This window comes from Corylus avellana, chromosome ca7, assembly GCF_901000735.1.
Source record: "Corylus avellana chromosome ca7, CavTom2PMs-1.0".
NCBI lineage: Eukaryota > Viridiplantae > Streptophyta > Magnoliopsida > Fagales > Betulaceae > Corylus > Corylus avellana.
This window is the reverse complement of record NC_081547.1, coordinates 19,371,072-19,384,599: the sequence shown is the minus strand read 5'-3', so window position 1 is coordinate 19,384,599 and position 13,528 is coordinate 19,371,072. Positions and strand designations below refer to the sequence as shown.

Below are 13,528 nucleotides of genomic sequence, written 5' to 3'. Positions count from 1 at the left end.
TATTGTGAACTATCTTTTATGAAATCGTATGTTGATTAATAAGATAATGATGAGACTTGTAAAAGCATGCATGGAAAAGACGGATGTGATTAATTGCATTGTATGACAAAGTACATCGGTACGTGTGGGATAACGGCCATGGGCTTACTATACAGGTTAACTTTTACCGTCAAATATGTGTGTGTGTGGGCTTGGATCCAATGGTTTTCATGACTGGCGCAGCCATTCCCTAATGCTTGGTCATCACAGGACAAACATTTGTAGTAGTGTGGGCCACCCGAAGTCGGACTCGGTCGAGCTACTAGTGGTGGACGGTAGCGTACAATGGTCGGGGCACTGACATTGTATTATAGGTCCCTCGGGACAGCACTAACCCTTCTGAGAAGAGGTAATATCTTGGGTAGACCATACGGTTGAACTATGACATGTTACTCATGATTATAAGCATATATTATATCTATATTGCATTCTTGATAAACTGTCATCTCATAATGTTGCATGTGCTTTATAAACAACTGAGTTCATAATTTAGTGACGGGTATATCATGTGCAATTTATACTCACTAAGTCGTCGGACTTACCCTTGTATTATTTTCCTTTTTTCTCCATATGTACAACTATACTGTTATAGATAGTTTAGCAGAAGATGGATATCGCGAAGCATCCGGTTATTGTGGAGGATTCAATCCGAGAGATGCTTGAGGACTTATTGCGAGATTAGGCGGGTGTTTATGGTAACTAGTACTTTTGGGTGATGCTGTAGACTTAAGAACTTTGATGCATGCTTGCATATTAAGGTATAGAATGGATCCCTTGCAAATATGACTTGTATAGTGTGATTTCAGTTACTTTGATGCCTTGGTTAATGCTTTGGTTGTAAAGATTAATGTTTATAGAACTTTAATACTTTCTGCTGCTAAGTATCTTCTCTTTTAAAGGAGTAGAGGTCCCTGAGTCTTGTCCTACGAGGTATAAGGTTGGGAGACGAGCCGAGGAGTTAATTAATTTTCGAGGCGTTATAGTAACTTCAAGTATCCTTCTTCCTCTTCTTTCTCACTTTCTCTCTTTAGGGTTCCAGGTCTGAAGAGGAGTGAAAATGGGTGACATTCGGCATCTCTATCCTTAAATAGTCTTGCATGGTCTTGTATGGTGACGAAGGTGTCCAAATTTTATTTGCATGCAGACTACCATCGATTGATCGATACCTCATTGATTGTTCGATAGGGTTGTGTCAACATAGATTGATCAATGGTGTAGATTGATCAATCATCAACTGGTCAATCACAGAATGCCACTTGAAACGTGAGATATTGTTAGTCTTTAACTTCTTTAAAATCATGTCAAATTGGAATTGACTTGAAATGAGACTCAGGGCTCGCAACATTGCCAATTTCTAAGTTTTTCAAAACATCTCTAGTTCAACCTAACTTGGAACACAACTTAGGACACACATCACTGTTTGGCTTGAACAACACTTTCCACATACCTTTTTCTAAAGGTCGTTTGAACAGCACTTGGAACAAGCTATTTTGTCCAGCTTTTTTAGTCTTCTTTTTATAGTCCATTTTCACCGAGTAAATATTGAAAATAGAAAGTATTCATATATTAAAAAATTATAGCATTTTGAATTAGTTTTCCAACACCACCAAGTTGATTTTCATCTAACTTCATAATTGAAATTATGATTATTTTACTTTGACTAGTTAGATAGAATATGTACACAACATTGAATTCTCATGTCTTCAATCAACTATTGCTTCAACTTAAATCTAAACTTATAACTTTCAGGCAAAGATGTTTTGACATTGAATTTTCCAACTCTAGACTCCTAACAATTTGATTGTCCATATGAAAGGGGAAAAAAAAAACCTTTAAATTAAAATCTCTTAATCAATTTGTGTGACCTTACTACATCCAAAAGCAAGAACAAGAAACTCTTCATCCATGGTTGATGGTGAAGTTGGGATGATGCATATCCCATGTTTACTAAACCTTCAATATGATAATAGACTCTTTTTCAATAGGTACCAACTAGGGGTTGGAAACTGGAAAGGTAAATGTTAGGAGTAATGTTATTTAGTAGATTGTTATGTGACTGTCATATAAATGAGAAGGTGCTGAAGTAAATGTTAGTCCTTATTTATTTATTTTTGTGAAAGTTTTCAACAAATCACTGAGTCAACGCATGAAAACAAAAAACTCCCTTAACTTTCTTTTTTTTTTGAATTTTTACTCACTAAGTCAATCGAAAAGGTGAATTAAGCCCAACCGTTACATTTTCTCCCCACTGTTTAATGTCTATCTATCCTTAACTAAATGTACCGTTTCACGCGTTGCCATCTTAGTCCCAAGTTTTGATCCTACATGTCTTAGTCGACATGTAGGATCAAAATGCATCATTTTGGAAATGGTGCATTTGATTAGAATTACGCAGCAAGTACATGGGGGAGTTTATTTCGAAACCTAGGTCTTTTCTTCTAAAATCCCCAAACCAGCACTTCAGACTCCCATCTAAGGCTAGGGTTCTATTCACACTCCTGTTGTCCACACTCACTCACTGAAAGGGTTTTGGAAGGAAAATGGGTGGGTTCGTTGCCATTGTAGTAGGCTCATTGATTATGCCAAATCGTGATTCTGCGAAAACCTAGGGTTCAAGTCGAAGGTAATGTGGGTTAAATTTTCCCTCGTTGATTCTTCCAAATGAAAGTCTTATTTGTATTTTATATTATCGGTTGCCTTTGTGGTCCATGCTTTCAATCGAGGCACACATCAACAGAACACTTGCCTGAGCAACAGAACACCTCCATTATTGATGTCGACAATTTCAGAGAAGGATGAAAATAAAGAAGAAAATTTTTAGGGAAGGAGACAGTGAAGATGAAGTTTATACTAGGAAGTAGAAAAAGGTTTGTGAAATTTTATTTTGTAAAATCTTAAGTTGATTGTGTTGAAACCCAAAAGGAAAATCTATGGTGAAACCCTAAGGGAAAATCAAAGAAAAAAACTTCAACTGTCTTTGATGCGTCAATCTTTTCCTTGATGTTATTTTAGAGTGATGAAACTATGACTATAGCAAATCTTTTCCTCCATCTATTTTAGAATGATTACTACTAATGGTTTAGGGTTTCACTGTAAAATGAAAAGTCACCGTCAATGTCGTCGATGTCTGTAATGTCATTGGTCAAAGACAATATGGAATTAGTGCAGCATAAGTGCGGCCTTACAACCCCAATTATAACATCTACGACTGTAGCCAATCCTAGGAGGTGGTTCTATGGGTTTGCTATGTATGACCATAAAACGGTATTTGAATTTGTTATAAAGGTGCTGAGAAATGGTTGTTTCTTTGAACTTGTTCCTAATTGTCACGTTTTTTGCATAATAATAGAAAGTTGGCCAAAGTCGTTTTTTCTAATGGTATGACAAAGAAACCTGTCCTCGTGGAAAGGAACTCCTACCTGGGATGTATAAACAAGTGAATTATCTAAAGAGTGAAGTATCATCCCTTAGAGCCAAACCAAGGATCCAAGCATTTCTGTTGGTTTTTTCTTTGGTATTTTAGCATTGCTGAGTTTTCTATGGTTGATGGGGCATTGATAAAGCAAAGCAAGATGTTGTGTTTTGGAAAAGTTGTAATTTGGATTTAGGGTTTGAGGTAGTTGATGTGTGCCTTGATTGAAATTGTGTACAATGGTAACTTTCAATTGTATGTTCTGTATAACCTGGCCTAAATTAGGGGATTAGCCAGACAATTATGAAATTGTATGACTATTTGACTTTTTAAATTATATGTATCTTAATGTTTGCACCGATTTGAATGTGAATTTGTGGTTTGTTGCAGTTTCAGTTAATGTCGTGCTTTGTACCCTCAAAGTTGCATATATGTGTATGTTCATTTTTTGCATCATTTGCACACTCAATATCGTGCTTTTTTGTAGTTCTAGTATAATGTTACATTTTTGTGTCATTTCCCAAATGAGCATGTTACATTTGGTGGCAAATTTGTTTTAGTAGGAACATGAATTGGTCATGCAAGATATACATTTTTCTTATGTTACATAACTTGTATGAGAAGACTTAATGCAAATTATCACCTAAAAAAAGACATATTGCAACACGAATGAATTTGTAATGCAAGCTGACCACTTTAAATTGACATAATGCAATAATGAGGAAGTAATTGATCAACATAATATGCCAAATAGCATGAATTCATCAACATAACATATTGTGCCAAATTTTCAGGTTGCATACATCCTCGGCACATTACAGTGCCGTAACAAAAAAAGTTCTAACAAAAGTGCCACCATTGTCTTACATTGCGGCACAATACAATGGTGGCACAGTGTAAAGTGCAGGTTGCGCTCGAGTGCATTGTCGGCAAGGAAGGGGCTCGAGCGTAGGGGTGATGTGCTCGAGCGCAGCTTGCTGGTAGTTCTTGACAGTTACAAACCTGAGTAAAAAAAAAATATAATAGTAAAAAATAATAATAATAATAATAAAATAACAAAAAAATAACAAAAGAAAAACACAGAAAATCAGATAAAAAATAAAGAAAAACGTAAAATAATTAAGTTAGATTTAATCTTTAAAACTTAATAACGCAACTGTTAAGCAATCCTCGGTAACGATGCCAAAAATTGATGTTGTCTTTTTAAAACAAAATATATCAATAATAATTTACCACTTGCAATAGAACGAATAGGATAGGGTAATATTGAGTGTGCCGAACCTCAAGGACTGCGTCGAAATTGTTATTAAGTTCTCAAGATCAAAAGTAACTTAAGAAAAGAGTTATGATTTGTTTGTGACTAAAGTGCATAAACGCAAAAGATAATTGAATTAAAATAGAGAGAGAGTGTAGGGTATTGACTTTACCGCTATCCATACATCAATGGTTAACCATATTTAATAAGATAAATTCATTCTATTCATGATAAAACAAACAGGAAATTAATATAAACAAGAAATTACCATCATTCTATGCATATTATAAATAAACAAGAAATTACCGTATTAAAGAATAAGTATAATTCATCTTCGGTCGGCACAGACCGTTTACCTAACCACTAAGATGTGGTATGACCCATCTTCCTTAAGTATGGATTATTTAATTCCTTAATAGGATACAAATAATCAAGGGATTAGTACAACCCATCTTCGGTTTGCCCGGATCGTCTACCTAAATTATACTAAACTAAGGTGTAGTACGATCCGTCTTCCTTAGGCATGGCCTATCTAACCCTCTTGATTATATGTCAATTAAAACCGTTGTACAATCATCATCCCCATAATCATAGAAAATAAGAATGATTTGAGGTCAATAAAAGTAAAAGACTTTCTAAGACAAGATAAGAATTTCACCAATATTAATTTTGAAATTAAGAACAATTGCATTTAAACATGAAGAACAATATCAAATTGTAGCAATCCTCATAATTATACAACTAACATGCATAAACTGAAAATCTCTAAATTAAGATACAATCAAACCATTGTACTTGGATAGGGTTACATCAATACCCCACGAGAGGTTTAGCCGCTCATGATGCTGCTGAGATTGCCTCTTGCCATGATCTACTTTCCTTCAACTCTTCAAGCCTTCAAAAAGTATTTACTGAATTTTTGCTCTAGGTTGCAATGTATTTTTCTTCAATGTTTAGAGGCCTATTTATAGGGATTAGGAGAACCCTAGAAACCCGAGCAAATTCGTAGGTCAGTCTCCTAGTTTAAGTTAGGGACTGAAAAACCTAATCCAAGGTGGCAAAAGGCTTCTGCTGCACTCTCGGGCCCCAGGAAGACTGCGCTCAAGCTACAGAAGGAGTGCGCTCGAGCTTAGTTGGTTGTGCGCTTGAGTGCAGGTGCGCTCAAGCCATGTTCTGGGGCGTTCGAGCCCTTTTGCTGGCATGCTCGATCCTAGGCCTTCAATATGCTTCCAAAATGTCCTTAAAGACCAATTTCGACGGAGTTTATTGCATCTTGCTTTTAAAACCTTGAAACACAAAAACAAAACAAAATCAAACAAATAATAATGCTAAGGAATTAACATATGCGAGTTTAAAGGGCTTGAATGTGAAACATTCGATGCTTATCACTAAGTTAAAATAATTCTACAGTATTTTGGTATATGAACTGTGTGTTGTAAATAGTCTTGGTTTAACCTGTGATTGAGTAGCATTTTTTTTTTTGCCTTGTATTTCTTTGGTTTTCGTCTCTTCCGATCCGGGTTCAAAGGTAGATGACAACCTTTGTAATTATGGCCTGCACCCCCACAATTTTCACAGTTGACCATATATCTACTACGACTTATCTTGTATGGGTTAATTGACTCATTTGGTGCTTTTCTCCTACCAATCTTTGGTCCACCGGGAGCCTTTCTAACAATAGGTGGCAGAATTTCATCGCATGCATCATCAGCTGGCCGGTGTTTGGACCTTGCATGCCATATACTCAAGCTATATATCCCTACTTGTACTTATCCATCGTGTAATATCCATCTAAATAGTCCTCCGGCTCTTTCTTATGCATGTAAATTGCAGAACAAGCATGTGAGTAAGGGATCCCATTTAGCTGCCATCTCCCACTTGTGTATGTGTGGTTATCCAACTTGACTATACGCCGTGCATCATACATGTGGTCTACCTCAAACTCCAATTCATTCTACCACCGACAAATACAATTTCTTGCATCACTTTTTGACATCTCTAACTTTTTCTGAATCTTTGGGCATTTTGAGTACTGCGATGACTGGATCCCATCCCTTTTTTCCTGGAAGCGTGCCATTATTTTCCGTTGAATATCTTTGACCATAGTAAGGGTGGGCTTACTCCTGGCATCTTTTATCCAAATATTAAAGCTCTCTGCCAAGTTGTTGAATAACATATCGCTTTTGCTGTGGTAGCTGAAAGCGTGTCTGGACCATGATGCACTAGGTACACCACTATGGTACTTGTGTGCACCTCCATCCATCAACATTATTTGTTGCATGTGGTGCTCAAATGCATAAATATTGGATGCCCGTGCAGCTCCCTACAACTCATCTTTAAAATCTTTCCTTGTGTAGCCTTTCCCTTTGAAGTTTGCGCGTAGGTGCCGAACACAAAAACGATGCTCAGCATGTGGCAACACAAATTCAATTGCATTTCTAAGCCCCAACACACATACATATAACATTGAATAATATATAAGAACATAATAAACTAAAAGAACTCAACAATATTTTTACTACACCAGTCTAAGAAAAATACCTTATGCCTATCAGATATAATAGTCCAACCACGTCCGCCTTTGGATCCAACATATATATCATCCACCAACATATGAATAAACCATTCCCACGACTCTCTGGTCTCGGCCTCGGCAACTGCAAATGCAATGGGGAACATGTCGTCATTGCCATCCTTCTCTATAGCACACAACAATTGACCCCCATATTGTCCCTTAAGATGACAAGCATTCAAAGTAATGATGGACCTACAACCATACTTGTACCCCTTCTTACAAGCATCAAGGCAGATATACATCCGTTGGAAGAATGCTCCCTCTCTCTGAATGTAAGCGTTGGTACTTAGTAATGCCAACGCCTATCTCCTTGTTTGACGATATTGCTTGGCATGTCTACCAAAAACTTGTAACAATGCCTCCTTGGCTCTCCAGCAACGAGAAATGGGGACATCTATGTTACAATCTCTCTTCACCATTTGTTGCAATGCATATGGGGTCCATGTGGGATCATCCTTGAAACTTGACTCATACATACGGACAAGATACTCAACATCAGCTTTATTGTTTTCATAATGATTACCACATACATGCTCTGGATAGAAAGTTTTAATTTGTATTGAAGTCCTATTAGCATCAATAGAGGCATGAATCCTCCATGAGCAATGTCTATCTCTAAAGATTGCACTAACTCTACCCTTGTCATTATGCTTGTAGAAGTAATTGAACCCATTGTATACATCATAAGTATTCAGTGCTCTCTTAAAGGAATATGTATCTGCAAATAAGATTCCATTTTCAAGCTCCACTGGAACTTTCAAATCATGTTTCTCATTAAACTCCTTATACCGCTTCTTTTTATTTCCAACATCATCAGAATCACTACCTTCTAAACTTCTAAAACCATCACTATCATCATCAGATTTTTCATCCCCACTGCTGGCTCCTTTCAAACGTGTGCTACAATCAACATTGTCCCACCAATTATCCATGTAGTCCTTATCTGTGTTGGGCACTTCAGAATAAAATAGGTCATCATCTTTGTCATTAGTTTCATGGAAGTCACTCAACTGAGACTCGTGATCTTCATCTTCAACCACAGCTTCATTCGTCTTCCTTGGCCTACCAATCCTAGTAGCACCACCCCTACCACCACCACTGATTTTTTTTTTTCCAGCCCCGATGTTATCCATATCAACATTAACATTTTCCTGATCTTCATCTTGAGAAATAGGTTGACCATCAGGTGTTTTTCTTTTTCTTAGTCTAGTGGTTGCAGTCTTGACAGCAGTGTCTTTTCTTTCTCTTATTGAAAAAAGCAAAAAATATAATGATTAACCTACTCAGAATATAAAAGAATAAACTAAAAGCCAATAAACTTAAAAGAATATAATCTTATGTACCTCCTCTTGTCCATAAAATCTTAAACAAATAAAAGGTATATAATGTACCTCCTCTTGTGGAGGTCCTTTGCTTGCTTGGAGTTGCACAGTCAGTGGTAACACTATGAGCAACCCTCTTCTTGACCCGTGTGGTTTTAGATCTTCTTGATTTTTCATGTTCACCTTCCCCATCTACACCATGTTCACCTTCCCCAACATCTCCCCCATGTTCACCTTCAACACCATCTCCTCCATCTCCTCCAGGCAAACGATCCCCACCATCTCTTCCCGATTGACCATCTCCCTCATGCACATTATCCTCAACTACTACCCCACTTCCCCCTTCTCTGACACGTCCTCCAGGAGCTGGCAAAAAGAAATGCTTATCTATAAGTACAACATCATCCACCATAAGCTGAACATATAAATGCACTTCTTCCAAATGGTAACTTTCTAATATGTTAACAAAGTCCACCACTTCTGCATCACATCTGAAAGGTAGCACATCTTCATGATTGTCACCTAGATTGTACCAGCATCCCACATCATTCATAAATCATAAATTGTGAACTAGCTCCTTAATTTCGCACAAACTAAAATAGTCCACATCATACTCTTTTACCTGATGAACATCACCACTAATATACTTAAAAAATGGGATCTGTTGCATTGACCAACATATATGTGGCAAAGATTAGAGCTCAATTAACCTTAGTTACAATATAAGTTGAAGTAAACAAAGTTCTTAGTGCAATTAGAGTTAAAAAAAAAAAAAATAAGAAGAAGAAGAATGCATTGTGAACATGTCAACACTGCATGAAAGACAACAGAGACATTGCATGTATTGGCAAGCATTTGAACCATGATTTCAATAAAAAACATGATAAATAGTGGACAATGACACAACCCATGTGCACAGGTTACTTCATTCACATAAACATCTCTCAACTACCAAAATACCACAAATTCTTGTTGTAATTACTCCCAACCCTCTCAACATGCATGACCCACATCCAATTGTCAAAACACGACCTTGGGGACAAAACACGACCCACAAATGCACAAACCTTGGCTATTATGGACAAAACCACTAAACCCCAAAAGTTCACAATGAAAAAGGGAATAAAGAACAAACAAAAAGCTTTTCTTACTCCCACACAGACCAAAACGTATGGACCACAAAGGCCACAAACAATATAAAATACAAACAGGACTTTCATTAGGCAGAATCAACATGGAAAAATTTAACCCACATTACCTTCGACTTGAACCCTAGGTTTTCACAGAATCATGATTTGGCAGAATCAACGAACCCACTACAATGGCAACAAACCCACCCCTTTTCCTTCCAAAATGCTTCCAGTGAGTGAGTGTGGACGACAGGAGTGTGAATGGAACCCTAGCCTTAGATGGGAGTGTGAAGTGCTAGTTTGGAGATTTTAGAAGAAAGACCTAGGTTTTAAAATAAACTCCCCCATGTACCTACTGCGCGATTCTAATCAGACGCACCATTTTGCCCTTAATTCCAAAACGGTGTGTTTTGATCCTATGTGTTGACTGTGACCTATAGGATCAAAACTTGGGACTAAGATGACAATGTGTGAAACGGTGCGTTTAGTTAAGGATAGACGGACGTTAAACATTTGGGAGATATGTAACGGTTGGGCTTAATTCGCCTTTTCGATGGACTCAGGGAGTAAAAATTCCAAAAAAAAAAAAAAAAGTTGAGAGAGTTTTTTGTTTTCACACACTGTACTGAGGGATTTCTTAGAAATTTTTCCTTTATTTTTTACAAGTACTAATCTAATGGCTGATTTTTACTGCCACATCATCAAGTTGTATGTCAGTCATATAGCAGTCTACTAACTCAAATCTTTTATACTACTCTTACGTAGTTTCATTTTCGTTTTACTTACCTTTAATTTCAAGAACAAATTGTGATGTCCTCAAGAGGTAACTCAATTGACTGGGACCACGCCTAATGAAATGGAGGTCACTAGTTCAAATCCCCCTCCCCCCTCTTGTGCGGACATCTCAAAAAAAAAAAAAAAACAAAAACAAATTGTGATTACATATATTAATTAATAGCACATCAATTTATGAGGAGGTGAAATATCTTTTCTATCTGTACGGTCCTATCCCAAATAAAGAAGCAAAGTATCACATTCGTGATAATTTCAACAGGAATTGTCCGTGTGCTTAATTAACTAAACAACCAACATCAATTATTTAGATAGTCTCGAATCTTTTATATTTCCTGTGGGCTGCTGTCCAAAACCTTGGGCGTCTGATGATCTCTTCATTATCCTCAGCCTCTTGCATGACTCAATAAACATCCTGTAAAAATTATAACATGGATTACTAAGCTCTTGCAACCAGATATTTTTTTTTTTTTTTAAAACAAATAAAATGATATGAAAGAAGATAATTTATGAGAACTAGGAGCATTTAATTAAATAAATTAGGACCCTTCTCAATACCCAATTAAGAAGCAAGTATTAATTAAGTGGTGCATTACGTTAATAAGTGATGCCAAATACGTGAAATATTTAATTGAAATATGAGATTAGCAACAGAGACAATGTTCGAATTTATAACCTTTACTTTGATACCATTTTAAATTAACACTTATCCTATAAATTTAAACAAATAAAAGATAATGAATGTAATCATTTAATTCATATTCTATTGATACTTAATTGGAAATGTGGCCAAGAAGCCTTCTTCCTTCTATATATATATATATATATATATATTATATATATATGAAATCAATATAATCAATATAGTTTTCAAAACATTAGGGCTTAAAATATATTAAAACAAGCCCAAAACACTAAAATTCAGCCCAAATTATTTTTAAAATAATAATAGGTTCTAATAAATACTCAAAAAAGGCCAAAAAGAATAAAATAGGCATAAAAGCTTATTACTTAATATGCAGATAGCAGATAATAGGAACAAAAATCGCACAGATCGAGTTAGTAAAAACATGATGCAAATGCAAATGTGGATATCTAACACTGATATCGGCATTTTGTGAACACAGCTGCAAATATTGTAAATAATTGCATCCGCATGTACACCCCCTAACCAACAATGCAACACTCAGTGGTCAGTCATGGGTAGCGTGTGGCGGGTCCAAGATAGGGTAGTTTGTTTTGTTGGTGTTCCAAAGCCGAAGAATGAAATTGGCACCATTATTTTTTCCACTGACGAGAAAATCCATCGTCAAATTTTTGTTTCTAACTGTGAGAACAAGAACCATAACCAGCATATATACCGCTTTTGTAGACCAAAGAAAAACTACACAAAATAATGTTGACTTCCCAGAATGGTACATAATTTCATGATTACGCAAACTTATATATATGATAAAACAGGTCGCAATTTCAATGCAAATTTTCCTGGTAACTAGATTCAACCTTATAATAATAACAAACGACCATTCTTTTTCAATGTTTTTTCTTCTGATATATGCAGTAGAAGCCTTTGCTTGTTAAACACGGGGAATTGACTCAATACGAATCTTCCCCCGGCCGGTCAATTGACTCATAATTAACACGTCTATTACTATCATACGCTACACGAAACAGTAATGTAGATGCCTGAAAATCCAAAAACGGTCTATATTTTGTATTTATCGTTTTTTGTTAATACAATTATCTAATTTGATTGGGACTTCGTTTTTTTTTTTTTTTTAATTGAATACAGGAAAGGGTTACAAGAAGGAGGTCTCCCACTCTTGATCTAAATAGAAAGGAGAACGTGAACCTGATAAACTTGTAACTCTCCATATCCATCCAAAAAAGTGACTAAAGTATGCTAAACCGAAAGTATTTATTATATTTAACTTCCAACAAACATTGCACTTAAATTTAAATCAATTTTTCTTTTCTTTTTTTGCTTTTAAAAATTTGAACTCATCTTTCTATTATTTGGAAGAGTGAATAATTTTTTTTTTCATGAATTATTATTAGTAATTTTTCATATATATAGAGTAAAATACTGATAAATGAGATAGATTAGTTAGAGGGTATTAATTTACCCCCAGGGGACATCTCCCACAAGCAGCCAGTCTCCATCTTTGTCTTCATAAATCGGAACTTGTTTGGAACTCTCAGCATCCTTCAACGCCTGATCACCTGTCAACAGATCATGTATATATATACATATAAGCAGCATTATTTAATGTCTTCTTGTTTTTGTTTGTGGGAACTACATATCTTTGTAATTTATTTGTTTACTTTTACTTAATTGACTTTAATTAATTACTTATAATATGGGTAGGATTTTATTATCTTTATGAGTAATGCTAGATATTATAATTCTACCCAACATTGTTGACGTGGTACTCTCATGTCTCAATGAACTGTTAAATTTTTAATTTTTTTTAATTTTTAATTTTTTTTTTACAAGGAATAATTAAAAGTTTAGTTAGGAGTGCCCCTCAGCATTATTTGATAAAATTATGTATCTAGCATTTTTCTATTTCTATATCTTTTCAATACTTTGTTTTTTAATAGCGGAATATATGTCTTAATTACATATAGTTTCCACCAATACCTATGAACAGTTACATCCAAGTGTTTTACTTTTGTAGTGTAAAAAAAATACTATTAAACTACAAAAATCAGTGATTAGAGAGAGTTAATTCACCACTAATATATTTAATTTCTACATTTCAGTTTATAGAAAAAGTTTTTCTCCTGCAGCAGCTTTAGTATCAACTATCACATTAATTTCATAAATTTTGCAAAGAAGTCACTTTTCAAAAGCAATTTTCACAACAAAATTGATAATTTTATCTGAAGAAGGCAGAATCAATGTTTCTTTTTTTAAGGATACCCATGTATTTTGCTATTGTTAAGAAAAAGGAAAAAGAAGACTAAAGACACTTTAGAAAGCATTAAAAAAAAAGAAGG

General features: G+C 35.4%; 1 protein-coding gene across 1 annotated transcript in view; it reads right to left on the bottom strand.

The window, feature by feature from the left end:
- Positions 1-10,828: 10,828 nt before the first annotated feature.
- LOC132187962 (auxin-induced protein AUX22-like) overlaps positions 10,829-13,528 on the bottom strand; it is a 4,157-nt gene continuing 1,457 nt past the window's right edge. Inside the window, exons 2-3 of the mRNA XM_059602385.1 lie at positions 12,652-12,748; positions 10,829-10,940 (exon numbers count right to left, since the gene is read on the bottom strand). Coding sequence (XP_059458368.1) covers positions 10,829-10,940; positions 12,652-12,748 — 209 coding nt within the window. The remainder of the gene's footprint in view (positions 10,941-12,651; positions 12,749-13,528) is intronic.